Source organism: Molossus molossus, unplaced genomic scaffold, assembly GCF_014108415.1.
Source record: "Molossus molossus isolate mMolMol1 unplaced genomic scaffold, mMolMol1.p scaffold_m16_p_10, whole genome shotgun sequence".
Classification (NCBI taxonomy): Eukaryota; Metazoa; Chordata; class Mammalia; order Chiroptera; family Molossidae; genus Molossus; species Molossus molossus.
The window spans coordinates 92,893,630-92,914,862 of record NW_023425345.1 but is presented as its reverse complement, the minus strand read 5'-3'; the positions used below and the strand labels follow the sequence as shown (position 1 = coordinate 92,914,862).

The following is a 21,233-nucleotide window of genomic DNA, read 5'->3' as shown; positions in this document are numbered from 1 at the left end:
ATACGTTCACACATATGTACATATACATGTATATCCACACACACATGCATGTATAAAAACACCCACTGTATTAAAAAAATATATATATATATATATATATAAACCCTCCAGTGGTTATTCCCACTGCACTTAGAAGAAGTCCAGCCACACTTCCTGCCCGACTCGATCTGGGCCCTGCCTCCCTCTGGCTTATGCTCAAGCCACACTCTCTTCCTTTCTGTAGCTCGAACAGGCAGGTCAGCCCACTGCAGGCCCTTTGCTCATGTCCCCTTTCCACAGCTCTCCCTGCAGCTTTGTGCACAGCGGGGTTACTCCATTACTCAGATCTTAAATGAAGTGCTACCTCCTTAGCGATTCCTTCCTTGACCGTACGATATAAAAAACAAACAAACCCAAAATAAACAAAAAGTCCACTTCCATATCAGTCACTCACCATCCTCTCACCCTAGTTTATTGTCTTCTTAGCACCTTCCTCTCAAGTTGGTATTATCTTCTTAATTTGTCTTCTTGATTTTTTTAAATCTCCCTTCTCTACTAAAATGAAAGCTCTGTAAGCTACTTGCTCAATACACAAATATTTCTTGAGCACCTCCCATGAGCTGGACTCTGGGGATACAGGAGAATGGAGGGCAGAGAGCCCTGCCCTCAGGCTGCTTCTGTTTCATTGGAGAAGACTGTCAGGGTTAATAAAGCATAATAATAATAATAATAATAATAAAACAACAGAAAATAAACACACCAAAGTGAAGAAATGGATAAGTAAGGTAATTTCAGAAACTGAGAAGTGTTTTGGAGAAAATGAGATGGGTAGGATTAGACAGTGACGGGCAGCTCCCCTGCTAGGTGGACAGGGAGGCCTGTGTAAGGAGGCGAGGCTTGAATTGAGACCTGGATGAAGAGAGGGCGGTGGTAGGGCAAAGGTGTGGGTAGGTGGGATGCGGGGGGAGCTTTTCAAGTAGAAGGAGCAGCAAGAACAAAGGCCTGTGAACAAAGGCCTCGGGAGGAATGAGCCTGGCCCCTGGGAGGCAGTTTGCAGGGCAAGATGCCAGAGCAGCCAAGGAAGAATCAAGGGCATGAGGTCAGAGGTCAGAGGTCCTGGAGGACCCAGGCTAGGAGGTGGGACTTCCTTCTCCTGCATGGGAAGCCAGGCTCAGGTCTGAAGAATGGCAGACAGGCCTGATCTGCAATCTGGCAGGATTACTCCTGGCTTTGTGGAAGGTGGACCTTAGTGTGGGATCATTCGATTTGGGATCATTTTAGAGGTAGTGCCAATACGACTTATGGATAAAGGGGGTGGGGGTATGAAAGAAAGACAGAAACCAGACCCGGTTCACCACTGTTTGCTACCACTTAGAACAATGCCTGGCACACAGCGGACACTCATTAAACATGTGTGGAATGGATATTTGTTTTCAAAGACCAAAGAGTGAGTAGCACACACATGTGGGTACATGCACACACGCACATGCACACACACACACGCACACACACACACCAGCATCCCGTCAGGCCCAGGGACAGCGCATGCCCAGCTTAGGTCCACCAACCAGCACTGTACACCCTGCCTGTGGGACGTGAAGGGCACCCCGGTACCCTGCCTGCCCCAGGCTTTCTCTAACAGGGAGAGGAGGAGGCTCCGAGATCGATTTCATTCCCACCATGACTGTGGAAATGACTTAACCTCGCCATTCCTTGGTTTCATAACTTATAAGGTACAAACAATCCTATCCGCCTGAGCTACCTCCACCCCATGATGTGAAAATGTCACAAACAAGGGTGAAATCTGGGAGGGCCCCTTCCACCCCTCTTCGGGGTTCCCTGCTGAGGCCGCGCAGGGCAGCAGGTGCCCGGGCCAGTCGGCTCACCACCAGCAGGTCGTTGAAGAGGAACACCTCCCGCTGATGGGCGGCCTGCTTCTGCAGCTTGTTCACGTCTGCCACTTCAAAGAGCCGGCTGCAGCACACCAGGCGGCGGTGGGGCACTGACAGCACCTGGAGGGGCACACGCGCAGCAGGAGATGCCCCAGGGCTCGGGCCCCACCCACCCACAGCGCCCACGTCCCAGAAGAGCAGGTGGAGGACCAGGACTATTACAGGGCCTGAACTTGACCTGAAACTTCCTCTCTCCTCACTGGGGCTCATCCCCCTTCATCAGCTCGTAGGGAGCAAGGCTGAGGGAGCTCCTTACGCTGGCGTCAGTGAGGAGGTAAAGGGTTGGGAAAGACAGGTGATGAGCACTTTCAGACTTCACCTCCAGTCACTGTCAACCCGTTTCCCTCCAAGACCTTCTTGAGGGCATCCCATGTCCCAGGCTATGACTCACAGGATGGCATCCCCACCCCTTTTCCACTGCACACCTAAACGCAAGTGTGCAAGAGGGAGGGGACTACAGGGACACCTCAAATCTGCTCCAGGGTGTAAAACAACCTACTCCAGTGGCCTCTGCACATTAGAGATGCTGAAACCTTAGCAATATAGGCTCTGGGCAGAAAAGGGGCATCCCTGCCGACTGGGCAGTGTACTGCCTCCAGAGTGGTCCCCAAAGTGCCCCCCAGCAATTCAGGAAGGAGGAACTGAAGCCGGACCCCAGAACCTGCTCCACCCGGTTTGTATTTGTGGCAGAAAGAGACCCCACTAGTATGTAAATAGAGTCGTAAACTACAGAGAATGCTCACCTTAAAAATCACTGCAAACTCACAACATACTGCCTGAGACACAGGTCAAAGCTCAGGGGTGCCCCAATGGTTTTCAAGACACCACAGGCTAAAGCCTATGTTAACCCATTTTCGGTGTTCTATCCAGTGGGACCAGCCAGGATTGTCCAGCATCCACCGCATTCTAAACCTCCCTATCTAGCCATCCAGATGCTTCAACCCTGGACCACTGGGCAGTCTTGCCCAACACCTCACCTCCGTTTCTCCTGCTGCAGCTGGAAGCAAGAGGCAATGAGAAAATGCGGCAAGGGAACAAAGAGGGTGCCGTGCACGGCACACGGCAGGGACTCGGTAACTGCTAAGTGCAAGCGTAATGGAAAAGTGTTTTGAAAGGCAAGGAGGACGGGCAATGTCAGGAGGAAAGAAATGGAAGGAGATGGGCAATGGGGGAGCTTAGCAGACACCAGAAAGGAGAGGATGTGACACCCCCGGGGGAGTACTGTTCTGCAGCGGGCACTCACTGTCTTCATGCCCACGATGGACTTCTCCACCTTGGTGACATATGTGACATGGTCCTCATTGGACTTGAGCTCCTTCTGCTGTATCCTTTCGTAGATGCCCACCACCAGCTCCCTGGGGATGTCAGCGCCATCGTCCACACCTGGAGTGTGGGAAGGGAGGCAGGGAAGTGGAGGAGGGAGGGGTCAGAGGCCTGCGGCCAGAGGGGGAAGCCCCTACCAGACCGGTGCTCCCAAGGGTGGCCTTGCTTCACCTTGTCCCTGTTCCAAAGCCTTCCACGGCTGGCTGCCCACCTCCATTAAATTAAGGACAAACCCCTTAGCCAGGCACCAGCACTACTATATTACGGCCCCAACACATATTTCCGGCTATTTCAGAACCTCCACTCCCACCTCCCAGGCCTCTTTCCTCGTCTCCGAATACAGCCTCTCCGTTCCTGCTGTCCTCTGTCCTCCACGCACTTGTCTAACCTCCCACCCCCAGCCCTGCCATGACAGCATCTTGAAGGCCAATGTTCTGTCTTGTTTCCTTTAGGATTTCCCCCCTCTCAGCCACCCCTCCACTTCCAAAAGGGAGCATGGTGCTCAGTGATTAGTCGTTGAATAGGCGGTAAGACTCTTCCTTCACTGGGGACCTGGGGGCTGTCAGTCATTGACTGATGAGGAGCAGGGCAGCCCTGTGTGCAGTGCAGGTAAGGAGACCCTCTACCCAACTCCTATTTCATAGTAATGGTGAAACTCTGGTAACAAATATTACTAGCAGGAAACATATCCACATGAAAACAACTTTCTTTGGAAGCAGAAACAGAGGCAATAAAAAATTTCTACTTTTTCTAAATTTCTAATGACAATATGCTTCTTTGATAAGAGGGAAAAATGGAAAATGAGGCAACGTTGGCAAGTGTCCTCAAAGGAGTTTTCCTACGACTGAGAGGACATTCACCTGCCATGAGCAACTCTCCGTATTGCCCCTGTTCCCTCCACATCTGTCCTTGGTTCTTAAAGGTGGGCTGGTGGGCCATGCAGCACCCCTGGGGCCTTACAGAAATCAGGCTGGGGGCAAGAAACAGCAGGGATCAAGACTGAATCCACAGTGGCTCCCAGGTAAAGATGGAAGGTTGCACTTGCTCTTTCTGAATATTCTGGTAGAGGCTACACTTACAAAGAGGACGGGGAAGAGGCCATGGCGCCGTGGGGCCTGGAAAGCAGAGGATGAGTGGATGGATTAGTAAGCCTGAGAAAGGGAACACTGAGGCACCACGGAACCCTGGAGGGCCCTAGAGTTGGTGGCAATAGGATCTTTTAACGTGGAGGTGAAGGTGGGCTGGGAACAGGAAAATAGGTTGAAAATCTAGAAAACATTTAGCTTTTCCTATCCCTTCCTCCACTACAGCAGAACACTTAACATTAATCCTTTGAAAGGGATGAACCAGGAACTCTGGTCTGGGGGTCCCCAGCCCAGCCAAAGGCGGGAGTCTGTGCTGAAAACTGGGGTATGGAACTGATGTCTATGCATTAAGAGACTCCCCCCAACCCTATTTGCCCACAAAGTTCTCAGAATGTTGGCAGCCAGACTCATAGCCTCTGGACTACAGATTGGACATTTCTTTTCTGGGGGATCAATCAGCCCAAGAGAAAATATCCAAAGATACTGCAGGAGTGGGTCCCCCAACAAAACAGCTCAACTAAACCACCCTATGAGAAAGTCCACCATTTAGCAGCCCCCCCGTACTCACAGAGGGTTTTATCAGCTGTTTAGTGGCTTACTCTTGAATATAAATGGACAACCATGTTTCTTCAACTACCTGTGACAAAGAAGTATGGGAAAGAACAGAAAACAGAAGCCAGAAGAAATAGAGGAAGAAACTGAAACAAGCAAATGAAAACATATCATTAATGTCTTCAGAAATATGTAAGAAGATATTGCATCTACAAAACAAGAACAAAGTGATATAAAAGAGGAACATTTAGAGAACAAAAAAAGAGTTATTTAAAATGAAAAATATGACAACAGAAACGAAACACTTAGTGGGAGATTTGAAAGGCAAAGCTGAGAGATATCTTTAAGAAAGTCAGCTAGAAGTCAAAGATGGCAGCTAGAAAGCTATAAAAATTAGAAAATCAAACTAGGCGATCTAACATCTGAATAATACGAGTTCCAGAAAAAGAGTACAAAGAATATGAAAGGGGAAAATGAACAAATATAACATTTAGAAAACTTCCCACAACTGGAGGACTTGTGTTTCTAGACTGAAAGAATAACCCAGTGCCTAGTACAATAGATGGGGGAAAAAACCCACAAAAATCATAAGGCACATCATCATGAAAATTCAGAACACAAAGGACAAAAAGAACCTATAAGATTTCAGAGAGAGCAAGAAAAACAACAGCACAAGATCAGGAATTGGAATGACAGAGCGATCTTTAGCCAATGTCAGTTAAAGAACAATGGAGCAATGCCTTCAAAATTCTGAGTTCAATGTTTCCAATCTGGAATTCTATTCCCAGCTAAACTTGCAATCAAGAGTGAAGATAGAAAAAGATATATTCAAACACAAGTTCTCAAAAAGTTTGCCTTCAGTGTACCCTTGTTTTCTGGGAAAAAAATGTGTACCTTTTCTCTCTCAAAGAAACAGCTATGAAATCGAGGAAACAGGAATCTAACACAGGAACGAGATGGAGGAGATCCCCAGTGGTGATGGGAGACAGCAGAAGACAGCTGCCCAGATCAGAGCAGAACTAGAGGCTCCAGGAGAGACAGCTCCCCAGAAGATGAAGCTCATGGAATACCTGCTGGGCTCAATGTGTAGAGGAACTTGACACTTACGGTGGACAGTCTGGAGATGAATGAATGGCAGGTACGTAGAGAGCTAAGCAAATGGACAAAAGAACACAAGTATTCACCCCAAGGAAAATAGAACTAGAAAGAATTTGTAGTCAGATTCTTTAAGACTCAGCATTGGATAGTGTTTACCTAGTCTTAATAACAGAAATAACATCACAAAAAATGATGCTACAACTACATGAGAGCAGGGGACTGTGAAGTAGATTTAGTGGGGATGGGCTGGGGAAGGTAAATGCAAGAGAGCTAAGTCTTTACATTCTAAAGGGGAGATTGCTGTGGTCTGAATATCTGTGTTCCTGCCAAATTCATATGTTGAAATCCTAATGACCAAAGGTGTTAGGAGGTGGGACCTTCAGAAGGTGCTTACGCCAGGAGGACTGAGTTCTCACAAATGGGCTTAGTGCACTTGTAAAAGAGACCCCACAGAGCTCCCTACCCCTTCCGCCGTGTGAGGACACAGCCGGGAGCAACAGCTAGAATCAGGAAGTGGGCTCTCACCAGACACCGAATCTGCCTTGACCTTGGACTTCCAGCCTCTACAACTGTCAGAAATATGTCTGTTGCTTATAAGCAACCCAGGCTGTGGTATTTTGTTATTGCAGCCTGAACAGACTAAGACAGAAATTAATAGATAACACTTACATTTTAACAAATGAACGAGTAGCAGAGTATGAAAGAAACCACATACCGAAGTATATGTACTGTATAACCCATTCATATGAAGTTCAAGAACTGGCACAGCTAGTCAACGGTGGTGGAAGGTCAGAAGAGCTGTTACTCAAGGGCAGGGTATTGAGTGGAACGGAACACGAGAGAATGTTCTGAGGTGAGGACAGTGCTCTATATTTAGATGTAGGTGTGATTACATAGCTGTATAGGAATATCAACATTCCTCAAGATCTCCGATTTATAGACCTCACATTTGCATTTTTATACCAATAAAAAAAAGAAATAAAAAATGAGGCAGAAGGAAGCATGCTATTTAGTGATGTAAAGGAAACATAAGAAAGGGGAAAAGTGAAAGTGGTTGTCTGTAAAGAAGAGTGTGAGAGGGGCAGGGACTAATTATTTTTTAGTAAGCCCTGTAGAATTATTTGACAGTATTAAATTATGTGCACATGTAACTTTTAATTTTAAAATGCTGAAAAAAGCCCTGGCTGGCTTGGCTCAGTGGTTAGAGTGTCAGCCCGCAGACCAATGAGTAACGGGTTCGATTCCGGTCAAGGGCACGTACCTCGGTTGCGATTCGTCCCCAGCCCTGATTGGGGTCATGCGGGAGGCAACCACTTGATGTGTCCCTCTCACTTCGATGTTTCTCTCTCTCTCTTTCCTTCCCACTCTATCTGAACAAAAACGGAAAAATATCCTCGTGTGAGGTTTAAAAAAATAAAATAAAATGCTGAAAAAACAAAAAGTCAGTTGAGCACACATCACGCCCTGCCCGGTGGTGCCCTGTGTCCATTAGAAAAGGATGTGGCTGGCAGATTCCATTTGTTACCTGCAGGGCTGACTTAAGTGGGCCCAAGACCGAAAAGCCCTCACAAGCCGCGAAGTGGGAGGGGCTGGTACCTAGGCAGCAGCTATGTACCTAGGCAGGTGCTAGGGGCCGAGAGGTCCACCGATGGAGGACAGTCCACGCAGGACAAGGAACATTGCCCAAGGGCCCTTGCTGCTTGGCACAGGGCAGTGGCAGTGGCCCCTGGAAACTCCCCAGATGCCTGGCATGCTAGCAACTTCCCCAGGCTGCTATGCATGACCAGGCCCAGAGGGCAGCGCCCAGTGCCCTTGGCTCCTGGAGTGACCGTCTACAACTGGGCTCAGACTCACAGAATTAGTGCCGAACAGAACAGGCTGGAGCAGGGTCGTTGCCCCCCCAGCCCCTCCACCCCCACCTCCTGACCTCGAAGGTTTCGGATGAAATCCTCTAGCATCATCTTCCGGTCAGGCTTGATGTTGGGGCTGTACATGTCGGTGTTGAGGAGGATGATGGCGAAGGCCAGGATGAAGATGGTGTCGGGGTTGTGGAACTGCTGCACCACCTCGGGGTTGCACATGCAGTAGCGCTGGCTGTGGGGGGGGGACACAGACAGGGTGCTGAGGCCCTGCCCCAACCTCCCCAGCTCCAGCCAGGGGGGCTGTGGGGGAGGAGTCGAGGTCTCTGCAGGTCTTAAGTCCTGGCAGCAACCCCCGCGCCCCCCCATCCTGTTGCTCTGCCCCACAGCCTGGCCCTCTTCCCTTCTGAGGGGACAGGGCAAGTGTCACACACCCACGGTTCCCGTGGCACCAGCCTCGCACAGATGCTCAGTAAGATCTGCTCGTTGATGGGATGAGTGAGATGCATGGACGACTTGAGGGCCCCGTGCTGTCCTGGCTTGGAGGGCTCCAGGGGTTCTGTCACGTTCCTCCTTGCTCTGCAGCCCACCTCCCCACCTCCCCAGGAGGGCTTCTCCCAGCCCTGACTGACCCTCCAGCACCTCCCGTCTTCCAGGCCCACAGCTCTTCCCCGCCCAGCCTCCCCCATAGCCCAGGGGTGTGTCTTGAAGGCTCTCTGAAGGGAGGGGGCTGCAGAAGGGGGTCCCACCTGAAGGCCTCTATGAGCCGCTCCACCTTCTGGGCTTCGCCCTGCACGCGGATGTGAGCCTGGAACTTGCGCAGGGCCTCGTCCAGCTCCATGCTGGAGAAGTCCATCTCGTCCACCACGCAGCTGAGGGCAGGCGGGAGGAGGGCCGAGAGGAGCGTCAGCCCCCAAACCCCCAGCTCACTGCAGCTCAGGACTAAGTGCAGCTCACAGGGGCTGGAAGACCCCCCTGCTGGGGCGAGGGAGGGACTTTGGTCCCTGGGACCAACTTGGAGGTGACTGGTGGGCCTCTCAGGCCTTACTCACCACCCAGGGGTCTCCGTTTAATAATCGAAGAGACCCTTTCTCATACCTCTCATCTAACACAATGGCCCGTGAGGCACATGGCGACTGTGGTCTCCAGTTCACAGCTGAGAACCTGAGGCCTGGAGAGGCTAGCTGACTGCCCAAGGCCGCACAGCTAGGACGAGGCTGAACCTCCAAAGCCCAGTCTTTTCTTCTCAACCTCAGGGCGTCTCAGTGTCAAAGGTTTAAAATGTGCATAAACACAGTTTCCTCTTCTGCTCTTCCAGAGACCTGTCAGGAGTTTGCAGGTCTCTGTAGCTTCCCTTCCCTGGTCCAGTTTGGGTTTCTAAGTGACAGCATCTCCTCCTGCATCACCCTCCCAATTCTGCCGTAGGCTCCCAGGTCCTTCATTTGCAGCCCTTGGGGGAAGCTGCAGCTCTTGATAGGAAATGACATGTCCTCTTAACGTGGGCGGGGACAGCATGGAAAATACAGCCAGGCTCTGGGCCTGGGCTGACCACGGACTTTTTTGTGGCTTAGCTCAGACTCCTCACCTCTTGGAGCCTCAGTTTCTTCTGAGAAGAAGCAGGTCAGAGTCCTGCTCCCCAAGGGCCCTTCCACCTCTGAAATGCCACCTCTCACCCTGGACAGTTTGCCTCTGAATGTTCCCTTCCAAGTGTGGGGGAGGGGGAAGTAGGGGGCACATGTCAATCGCCCCCACTAGGCAGTCTCATTCTTTTGGTTTGGCCGGCTCCTGGGGCCCTCCCTCCCACCCCATCATGCCTTACCCTCCTTTGGGGTGCAAGGCAGGAATCTCGGCCTGGCTAAGCCGCAGACTGATCCTCCCTGAGAACTGCAGAAGCTCACACATGCCAACAAGGCTCTCAGAGCTGCTTCCCCCCTTTCTGCACCGTGCTCTATTCAGGTCCTCTCTCCTGGTCTTTTACACCAGCCCCTCACTCCCCTCTGCTCCCACAGCCCCTGGAGACTCCGCCAGGCGTCATGACCCCAGGCATCACTGTCCGTTCACTGCCTGCCAGCCAGCCGGCCAGCCGTGGCTCAGGGCCCAGCTGAGGGAGGGATTCAGGACAGTGGCTGCCTGAGCGGAGGGATGAGCCCTGGAGCAGGCCCCTCTCCCACAATCATCCTGGCTCCTGTGTTGGGCCTGATGCTTGTGCGGATATCCCAACTCAACCCTGGCTCTGCTGTCAACTTTTAGGAGAAAGCAAGGGGAGACACCATGTGGCGGTGGCCACGGATCGGTGGTCCATGGGCTCTGCCTCCCCCTCTCCTTTCAGGGGGACCGAGAGGAAGGGTGCATCACCGGGACTCCTGCAGAGGGAAGGGCTGGTAGGGGCTCCCCTCCCCCCACCCTAGGGGCAGGGACGATGGCCATCTTCATGCCGGGAGCCTGTCCTCGGCTTGATCAAACCCAGCCTTCTCTCGGGCTTGTCCACGTGGACAGCGAGTGGGTGAGAAGGTGGGGCTGGTACGGGAGACACGAATTTAGCCCAAGCATGAGCATTGGCAATGGGAGTGTCCGAGCATTTGAGAGAGGCAACTGGGTCGTAGGGGCCTCCAGGTTCAGCCCGACTTCTCTGCAGCTCTGGTCACCTTCTCCCTGAACTGCTCCCCAGTGAACGTGAGCGGTGAGAAGTCCCCGCAGCCCAGCCCCGTCGGGAGTTACACATCCAGCGTGACTGAGCCGTACAGGGATGCTGTCTGTCCGGAGGAGGTGACCAGTCATTCTTGGGCCAGGGAGGAGACAGAGACAGTGAGAGACACAGTCAAGTGAGAGAGGCCAAGAGAACAAGGAGAGACGGAGGAGAGACACACAAAGAGAGTTAAAGAGAGGCAAGGAGGTGAAGAGAGGCAGACGGACAAAAACAGAGAGAGAACAAGAGAAAAACAGAAACAAGGGAGAAAAGGAAAGGAGAGAGAGAGAGAGAGAGAGCGCGAGCGAGCAGGGAGAGGAGGGAGAGGTGGAGGAGGGAGAGGAGACAATACAGGACAAGACAGGCAACAAGGGGAGGGAAACATCAAAGACGGACCTGGTGGGCCTGGGCATGAAGTTCCGGTGGGGGTGAGGGGGGGGGGCACACGCAGCCTCTCACCCAGGGGCTCCCACCCTGACTCTTGCAAGGCCAAGGGGAAGGGCCATGAATTCCAGCCTGGTCAACCCTGTCTTCAGGGCCTGCTTCCCTGGTGGACCCAGAATGGCCCCTGGCTCCCCTGGTCTGGCGTCTGGCTGCTCCCTCAGGACCACTTGCCGCTGCGGTCCATCTGCCTACTCCTTACCTGGCCTCTGACCCTGGGCCCTGGCACCCTGCACCCCTCCCCAGGCCCCTCCCAGAGCCTTGGTGCATGCACACTCTGCCCAGCGGTCTGGCCCAGGCCTCACCCCGGGAGGAGGAGGGTGGGTGCCCAGAGGCCCAGGCATCGTGGGCAGTGGACAGAAGGAGGCGGTGGAGCAGCTGGGAGAGTGTGGGATCTGCTCGGCCGAGCGCGATGGCCTAGTTTCCAGCCCTTCACTCAGGTGACACGAAGCTGGCTCACTTGCTCGGGGCTGCAGCTAAAGCTCCAGTAAGGAGCCCAGAGCCGGAGAGACAAGGTCTGGGGCAGGGGACGCAGCCAGCCCAGGAGTGGGGAGCACTACATCAATCAGTCGCACCATGGAAGGATACGTGGGCCACGGGGCAGGGCCGTGTCTGCACCTCACATCTTCGAAAACCCCAAGGAAGGAGGCTTGTGAAAATGTAGATCCCCGAACCCCACCCCTGATCTACAGACTAGAATAGCTGGAGGCGGGGCCTGGGAACCAGCATTATTCAAAGCTCTCCAGCTGGTTCTTACACACTGAAAACTAATAGTGGAGCTAAGTGCAAGGGTAGGAGGGGGTCTGGCCCATGTAGCAGCTTTTAAAATGTGAGTCCAGCAACTCATGGGCTATCAGGGCAGCAGCTCAAGGGGGCGCACGTGTCCCCACCAGCCCTCAGGGACCGCTTTTCCAGTGGGCTGGTGAGGGAGGGAAGAATGGAGGACAGACGGACGCAGTCCTTGAGAGCGCGCGCACGTATCTCATGCCTTCTTCCTTGCAGTTGCCACCGCTGGTTAAGGGGCAGTGGTTAAGGGGCAGCTGGTGTCCTGGGGTTCTGGGATCCGTCAGGGGAACAAAGCCCAATGTTTTCTGCAAAACCCCAGAAGGAGGAAGGGGCTGTGTTGAATGGTGGAAAGGCATCATTACCTCCCGCGGACCAGTCCCTTCCTCTGCGGAGTCGGGGTTGGGCCAGGTGCCCTCCCAGGGCTCTCCCCACTCTGACATTCTGGGACAAGGACCCGAAGCAGAGAGGCCCGCAGTCAGTCTATAGGGCTTGGTAGGTGCTCCGGGATGGCAGGAGGCTGAACATCCTTTCTGGCTGGCTTTGGAATACAGCGCACAGTGGCTGCTCCTCCCGCCTCCCAGGACCTGGCCCGTGCCTTCCTGGAGGAGCCCGTGCCTCCTGGGCAGTGGCTGTGCTCCCACCAAGCTGCTCCGGTGGAACCTCCCCTCAGGGGTCCCTGTCATCCTGAGATCACCCATAATCCTTGCCCCTCCCCCACAGCATGCTTTTTCCCACCCCCTACGTAGAAGCTTCGGCCTGCGCCTTGACCTCTGCTGCCTCTCCTCTTACCCCTTTCCACTGCTTCTCTTAGTCTGCAGTACCTACCAGTACTTAAAATCTCCCCTCCCCCACCCTCTCTGCCAGCCTGGGGTTCTTGCGGGGAGCACACTGCCGACAGTTCTTCAAATCCACCGACAGCAACTACCATCTCTCCTTTTTGATCGTCTGTAAGGTACAAGACATCATGTTTCTGGGTGGTATTTTCTGGTGTATAATCTCCCCATTTTACAGAAGGCAAAACTGAGACCACAAAGGGGCTTGCTCCATGCTCCCACAGCTAGGAAGAACAGGTGTTTGGTTTCCTGCTTGTGAGGCCCTCCCACCTCTGGGCCCTCTCCGCTTGACCGGGTCCTAACACTGGTGGGGGAGCTTCTGTGATCTCGTTCAGAGAGTCATTCTTAGTGCCTCACTAAGAGTGCAGTGACCATCTGCTCAAACCTATGCAGTATTAATCCTCCTGTTATTTTTTATTACATAGATGAAACGGAAGCTCAAAAGAGAGCTGGCCCGGGAGGGGGCTGCATACATCCAATTCCTTACTGGTATCGCCAGGGCCAGGCAAACCTGCCCCGCCCCCTCTCAATGCCTGGTGCTAAGGTGTCTCTCCCTGGGAGCTGCTACCTTACCCAGATGCCCTCGGGAGCCTGGAGGGGCCAGGGGTACAACTGACCACAGCCAGAGTCACGCATGAGGAGCCACTCTCTGTCAGCAGTCAGCAGGAGGCTGTGTGGCCACCCCGCCGCTTCAGAACCCCAGCAGGGGACAAACTCCTTCACCTCCTACCTTCCCCTCTCCAGTTTGTCTGCCCTCCCTCCCTCCCTCCCTTCCCCCTCTCTCCCTTCCTCTCTTCCTTCCAGCAAACATGCATCTGGTGTCTCCTATGTGCAAGACACTGTGCTAAGGACCTGGTATGAGTGCAAACAACAGAAACACAGACCCTGTCCTGATGAGAGAGACAAATGGAATTTAAAATAAGGATTGTGTTATCATTGTGACGAGTCCTATGTGGACAAAAGACAGGGTTCTGTGAGGACAAAGGAGACCTACTTTATATTGGTGTGTTCAGAAAGGCCTTTCTGAGGACGTGGCATTTGAGCTGATGCCTGGAAGATGAGTAGGAGCTGACCAAGGGAAGAGGAGGGTGGGGGAGAACTTTTAGGTAGAGCGGGGAAAGCACATGCCAAGGCCCTGTGGCAGGAAAGAATGTTCAAGGAGCTAGAAAGGGTCAATGAGGCTGCAGTGCAGAAAGTAAAGGGGAGAATGGCAGACTGCAGGGCTAGGGAGGCAGGCAGGGCCTTGACTCACAGTCAAGAGCCCTGTGAGTCACAAGAAGGATTTGGGGGTTTATATTGAACACAGTGGGAGGTGATAGAGGGTGTGATCAGAGGAGTGATATGGTCCAGTTTGTCTTAGGAAGGCTTCTCTGGCTGTTGGGGAGAGGATGAACAGAAAAAGGAGGGCAGGGACAAGAACGAAGCAAGGGGCCAGTCAGGATGCTGCTGCAGAGCCCCAGTTGGAGACGATGGGGTTCGGGCTCAGGGGAGGCGGTGGAGGCGCACTGCATGGACGGCCTGAGGTACGTCTTCGAGGAAGGACAGGAGGGATCGGGTGATGGAGGGGGTGTGGGGAGTGAGGAAATGGAGGCGTCAGCGATGAGTCTGGAGCTCTGGCTGGGCCCCTGGGGGCCTGTTGCTCATTTTTTAGGGTGAGTGGATGACAGGGTGGACACAGGCTGGAGGAGAGATGGAGACTTTGTTTCGGACACACTGAGTTTGAGATGTCCTTTGAGATAGTATCAGTATCCCCTCTCTATGAATCATTCTCTTTAGCACCTAAATTCTCTTTTTTTTTACAAATTAAAATCCTGCTTTGACCCTTCTTGGCTCTCTAGAAACGACTCCTTTCCTCTGTTCCTCTTTAGAGCCAAACTTCTAGAAGGCCTCCCTTCCAAGCTGTCTCCACCTCTCAACCCCGTTCACTTTCCTCCGGCTCCGGCCAAGCTGCGACCCCCAGCGTCCCCTCAAAGCTCCCCTCGGCAAGGACACCCTGGCCGCGTGCTGCCAAGTCCAGTGGCACCGGGAACTCATCTCACCAGCCTCTTGGTAGCAGCAACGTGGTACCCACTCCATTCGTAAAACACTCCCTCGCGCCTTGGCCGGTTTGGCTCAGCGGTTAGGGCGTCAGCCCGTGGACCAATAAGTCATGGGTTCAATTCCGGCCAAGGGCACGTACCTTGGTTGCGGTTCGTCCCCGGCCCTGGTTGGGGTCATGGGGGAGGCAACCGGTTGATGTGTCCCTCTCACACCGATGTTTCTCTCTCCCCCTTTCTCTCCCTCCCGCTCTATCTGAGGATAAATAGAAAAAATATCCTCGGGTGAGGATTAAAAAAGAAAACACTCCCCTACCTTGCTTCCACCACAGCACCCTCCCCCAGGTCATTGTGTCCGGTCTGGAGCACCCCTCCTCCGGCACAGGTCTCCCCTGACCTCTGGCTTCGGGCTGGCCACCAGGCTCTCCTCTCCCTTAGCAGCCTCTCTGTAGGTGGCCCCACCCACTCCGATTGCTCGACATGCTGATGACATGCTGACCACTCTTAGGTTTATCTCTTGTGATGAATCCACCCTCATTACCTTATTATTATCACTAACTGCTGAATGTTCCTTTTGGTGTTGGTCTATATTGTTTACAAAGGACCGTGCTCAGGAACGCTGAGTGTGGAGGGCCCATGACTATCAACTTTGTGCATCAGACTGGAACTTAGCCAGCCCACTTTGAGTTCTGCCTGTGGTCTGAATCTGGGTGTTCCTGTCTGAATGTCAGTCATGAGCAATATTCTCACGACCGCAGGTTGTGCTAGCATCTCTTGCCAAGAAGGCAGGTTGTATATGTTTTATGTTTTACTTGGTGTTTAATATTTCAACTCGTTCTCAGTAAATATTTGACAATGTCTGGTTTGAGGAAGTCTTCAGATTCAAGTCCCCAAATCCAGCATCTCCCTCCTCACCAAACTGAAAACAGATTACGTTTATTTAGTATAATTTGCACACATCACTGCACTGGGCCTGAAACACAAGCATGTTCATATGAAAAGACTGAGTGTTCTGAATTCTCAGCAGCCCAGGAGGCCGTCCCCCGGGATCTGGCCACCTCCGTCCTTCTGCACTGGTCACCAGGGCCACTGCTCCTGCCTCTGGGCTGCACCAGCCCCACCTCCCGGAGGCACTGCTGAGATTTAGGGCCTCACTTCCCGCCACAACATGAGCGCAGCAGCCTCCTTGCCGGCCTCGCGGGTTAGGACACCATTTGGCCCTGTCACTCCTCTGCTTATATTTTTTCAAGGGCTTCCCACATCCCTTGTAGAAAGCCCCGGTTCCTCGGCAAAGCAAGCCCGGTCCTGTTAGCTTCCCAGCTTCCCCTGCCCCTTCTGCACTCCGGCCGTCCCCCCGCCGCCTCGCTATCCGGCCTCCACACTTTTATACGCGCTGTGCTTTCTCCCTGCCACCCAAGCTCAGCCTTGCGGGTCTCTGTTTAGCTCTCAGTCTCTCCAGTAGTTGTCCTCGACCCCCACGGAACCCTGGACACGTCTGCCGGCCACTGCCGTGTGTCCCGTGTCCGACTGTTTACCTGCCTGTCCTCCCACTGGGCATGTGCTCCTCCAGGAGGAGGCAGAGTGCTCGGAATCTCGGCGCCCCCGTCACATGAATCCCATAAACATTTCTGGGTGAGTGAGAGACCAGCTGAGTGAATGAAGGAGACCTCGAGCAACGTGGTCGGCTGGGGACGGAGTCCAGCGGCCTGCACCTTTGGAAGCCCTGCCCAGGACGGCCCAGGATGGCCAGGATGGCTGGGCCTACTGGCCTGATGCGCACAATCATTTGGAGCTGACCTGACACTTGGACAAGCTGCCAGGGAAATGGCCCTGTGGATTCCAGACGGGGGTGGGGGGCAGTTCAGCCGTGGGTGGGGAGTGCATGTCCTTCCCTCTCCCCTCAGCGGCATATGCAAGTGAGTAAGTGATGAGATCTGGCAAACGGGGCTGATTAGACGGCTTCCAACAGAGCTTGTCTGCTCATCTGGACCTGCCTTGGCAGGTGCCGCTGGGTGGTGCTTCACGAGTGCCGCGGGGCTCCTTCTGCACAGGCCTCCCTCCTTCCTGTGGGTGTCTGAAGGGGCTAAAGCAAGCACCCCACCAGGGTAGAGGAAACATCATCACAGATGTCTCCCGCCTCTGTATAGAGAGGTCCAACCGTGCATAAAATGGCTCAACACTGATCTGTGCGCGGAATCAGCCTGTGCTGCAGAGAGATCCAAGTGATCTGGGATCAAAATGAATTTTGTCATCTTGACTTTTTTTCTTTATGACAGTAAGACACTGTCTGGCAGACAAAGGAACTGGCTGGGAGCTGCAACGAGGTGATGAGAGCAGCAGGGATTTCTCATTGGCCAGAACAGACAGCAAAGATCTGGGAGGTGAGGGGCAGGGAAGAGGTGTGTGCGCTGCAGCCCTGAGGCTCGGGCTCCGGGCAGAGACCGATTTCAGGTTGCAGGATGAGGGCGGAAAGCAAAACCACCCACTGCCACGGGATAGAGGAACCCTGGTTTCATTTCTGCAGTTCTTGGCTCATACAATTCAATTAAAAATATCCCCATCCGCCAGGGAGTTATTTCTGTTAGTCAGAGCTCATAATGTGCCCAACAAAGGTCAAGGCTTTTTGGAAAAGGGCAGCGTGGCTGAGAAAAAGGAGCAAAGGAAGGGAATGCAGGACCCGCCGGCTCCCGGTGATGACATGGGGACAAAGAAAATCTTGCTTGAGGGGGTCTCAGAAGAGAGGCTGCCAGTCACACCTTGAGGACTCAGGAACCAAAAGAACTCGGCGTAAACTACCAAACACATTAGAAGTCGGTGTGGCTGCCGGAGATGATTTTCCTTTTGCTGAGCCTGGTAGCCAGTGGCGCTCAAACTGGAGCGGCATCAGAATCACCTGGCAGGCATAGTCACACACACTGCTGCCCCCAGGGGTCTGATTCTCTGGGTCTGGGGTGCAGACTGAGAACTGATGTTGCTGACAAGTTGCTGCCGCTGCTGTTCTGGGGACCGCACTTTGAGAACCAGTGCTCTATGCCAGGACCAGTGCGGGGGATGAGAAGTCCGGCCTTTGGTGTCAGATGCCCTTGGGCTGTTCAGTCACTGAGCCTCTCTGTGCCTCATTTTCCCCATCTGTAGAATGGAGCCAATACCCATAACACTTCCTGGGCAGCGTGGTTATAAGTTTTAAAGGAGACAGTGTATAACAAAGTCTATAACAAAGCTTAACAGATGATTGTTTTCATGACGTACCTGGAGACCAAGTCTGCATTGACATGCAGGTAAGTGGACTTGAGGTTCCTTCCCTCTGGAATAGGTATTAAGACCCTTTCCCTCATTACCAATCAGCTCTGCCTGAAATTACACCAGTAGACCTCAGCTACTGACCCATTCAAATATACATATGCCAGAAAGAGGAGACTGAATCTAGCTCAGACTTCTTGAGATGTATGAATAGTTTCTTGGCTCTGCTTTCTTCTTAGATGAGAAGGTCAGAGCATAGCAAATAAACGCGAGTCAAGGGCCAGTACCTGCTTCTGTTCAATTCCCTGCCACTGGCCAGGGAACTAGTCAGTTCTTCACCCTGGGGCACGGGTTCTGCCTGGGTACAATGAGGGGGCTGGACGAGCTGACCACCCAAGGGGTCTCTGGTACCACGATTTCACACCTGGGTCTGACGAGGACTATACAGGCATCAGGCCCCCACTTGCTCTGGGATGAAGTGCAGAGGTAGGCCTGTGGAGGCCAGGTTAGGGGACCCTTCTGCCTGGCTTCGGGTCTCAGCCATGTCTTCACTTTGTGGCTGTGGACACGCCACCTAACCTGGCTCCTCAGCTCGGCATCGGCCCAGCTTCACTGCACTCGCCTCACAGAGGCTGTGAAGATGAAATGAGGTTCTGCATGTCATGTGTCTTGGAACAGTGCCTGCTGGCACACAGTCAATGCTTGATACGAACCCGGGAGCCGTCGGTAAATGTCCCAAGGGACGGCCCTCCCAGGAAGCCTCTCCTGAGTCCCACCTCAGGGAGTGGCCAGTCCCAGCCACCTCTGAACATCACCCAGGGATTACGAGAGAGCCTTCCAGAGTTAGGGCCTGAGTAACCAGGAAGGAATTGGGTGGTAGGTAAGTTCATTTTCGTGTAAAAGCCCAGTTTAATTTTTTTTAAATTGCTTTCAGAGAGAGAGAGGAAGGGAGAGGGACAGAGAGAGAAACATTGATGAGAGAGAACATCGACTGGCCGCCTCCTGCATGCCCCTCATTGGGGATTTGGCCCACAACCTGGGCATGTGCCCTGACCGGGAATCGGACCGGTGACCTCTTGGTGCATGGGTCGACGCTCAGCCACTGAGCCACACCAGCCAGTAAAAGCCCAGTTTATATGATAATGTGACCAAGCCAAAGGGAGTCTCAACTCTGGCTTGTTCAACCCACACTTGGGGTCCCAAGTTCTCCACAGGAGTAAGTGGGTTTTAAGTGCTCACAGCTCTTTACTGTTAAGGGGAATCTCTCATCTACGTGTGTGTGGGAGGGGGCTAGGAGGTGGATGGTTGGGGGGCGGGGGAAGGGCTCTGGAGAGGTATGAGGTCAAGGCCATAACCCCAAGATGGCACTTTTAGGAGGGCCCCTTCCTTCCATTCCCATGGGTGGTGGCAGCCCTGAGTTCTCAGAGCAGTGGACATAACCCCAAGTCTCCACCCCTGTCTGCCCTGGGCCTCTCCACTCTCCTCTGCACACAGGGGTTTTCTGGGCCCCAGCGGACTCTTCCTCGTGAACTTCCTCCGGAATCAGGTACCATTTCTGAGTTTATACCCAGCACTACGGGCAGGATGTTCTCGAATAATTTCTTCCTAGCAATGAAAGGCCGCCTTCCAGCCTGTTGAATTTGACAGACAATCTGTCTTCATTTCTGAATGTCCCCTAAGAAGAACAAATCTGTTACACTCTGGCCAACACATTTCTATGGAAATGAAGTCATGAAATCCGACTAAAATGTCAAACTCTGCCATCTAATATAGAATGAAGTGGACACGGTGGGAGAAAGCACACTCAGGAAACTTCCTTCTGGCAGCTCCGACCAAGAACTGCCCTCGTGCACAGGGAAATGACAGGCCGACGCCCGCCACGCGCCGTCGGTCGCAGCCCGCTCGGAGCAGCCCTCCACTCGCTGGCCTCCACCCTGCTGAAGCCGACCCTTCCGGAAGGAAATGGAGCGGAGCCACATTCCCCAGCCCTGTGAAAACTGACAGGGAGCCGCTTTGGGCCTCGGAGGATCCGAATCCCAGCTGCTGTCTGGCTCCCGCCGCCGGGCCGGCACTGCCCTGGTGTCCTCAGCACTGGGAGGGCTTCCTCGGAGGACAGCATGGTCCCCAATGAGCTCCCGTCCTTCCCCGGAAGCCCAGAAGTTCTTGCTGTCTGGGGAGCAGACTCGATCTCAAACCAGACCTGAGGGGTCTGCGGTTTCCCTGTGTCGGGAGTGGGGGGTGTGTGTGTGTGTGTGGGGGGGGGGTGTATCTAATGCCTTGTGCTTTCAAGTGGGAAAGATAATAATAGAAATAGCTAACACTTTTTAAAAGAACATACTAAGCGCCAGGTGTGGAGTTAAGCTTTTTCATGCATTTAAGAGATTTAATCCATACAAGGTAGGTAAGGTACTATTATCCCCATTCGACAAATGAGGAAAGTTAAATTGGTTTCTCCTTAAAAAAAATGAAACACTCCCTCCAGGTAAACACGAATGGACTCTATCCTTTGAGCTCAGAAGGCCTTCTATTATGCTCTGAATGAAGCCTGTTTGAATACATTCCTTCTTGGAATGTGTCTTCTATGGAAGTAGGACACAGAGGGATGGAGAGGTCAGCTTCCAGGAGCCCCGAGGGCCTGGTTCTGCAGGCAAATGTTACCGCATCTATGATGCTCAGATACAGGTCAGCGCCAGGCAGATTCTGCTCTGCCCTCTTCCGGTGCCCCACAGGTGTAAGCGTTGGGAGGGGTCTCTGGGACTGTCCCACCCTTTCCTCTTCCAGAGCCTGTCAGCCTCTCCCCCTCCTGTCTGGCGGCTTCTGGGAGAGTGTTGTGGCTTGGGTTGTCTCAGTCTCCAAGGGGATGGGTGATTTATGTCCTCTATTCAGCAAACAGCTTTGTACAGAACGGATGCAACTTGCTGAATGTCACTAGGCGGGGGCGGGGGAGCCGTGTGGAATCCCAATGAAGCCTTCCAGGCCTGGGCAAAGTGGCACCAGGTGACTTGGTTACTGTGTTTTCAGAGGTGGGAGTAAGGAAGAGGCAGAGGATCCTGAAAGGTACCCAGACAGGTGGCTTGAGGGGCAGGCAATGCCCAACCCCCCCCCAGCATCTGGCTCCCCTGCCAGTGCCTGCCGCTTCCTGCTTCCCCACCTCTCTGCTGGCACTTTGCAGGAGACACACCAGGCAGTCAGCAAGCTGTGGACTCGGGGGAGGAGGGCTCCTTTCTGTGTGCAGAGGCGGAGGGGGCCGAGACCTCGGAGCCCAGGGCCTGCATGGCTGCAGAATGAAGCGTGAGGGACTGAGGCATTCACTGGGGCAGAAGTGGGGCTCAGCTCTGTATTGTCTTCCCCAAACCCACAATG

General features: G+C 53.3%; 1 protein-coding gene across 3 annotated transcripts in view; it reads right to left on the bottom strand.

Annotated features, from left to right (window-relative positions):
* The window catches only part of IQSEC3 (IQ motif and Sec7 domain ArfGEF 3), a 105,963-nt gene that overhangs the window by 11,169 nt on the left and 73,561 nt on the right, over positions 1 to 21,233 (bottom strand). For all 3 annotated transcript variants that reach the window (XM_036252848.1, XM_036252850.1, XM_036252849.1), the window contains 4 exons: positions 8,598 to 8,720; positions 7,917 to 8,083; positions 3,175 to 3,314; positions 1,866 to 1,991 (listed from right to left, as the gene is read on the bottom strand). In XM_036252848.1, the coding sequence (XP_036108741.1) occupies positions 1,866 to 1,991; positions 3,175 to 3,314; positions 7,917 to 8,083; positions 8,598 to 8,720 (556 nt within the window). The remainder of the gene's footprint in view (positions 1 to 1,865; positions 1,992 to 3,174; positions 3,315 to 7,916; positions 8,084 to 8,597; positions 8,721 to 21,233) is intronic.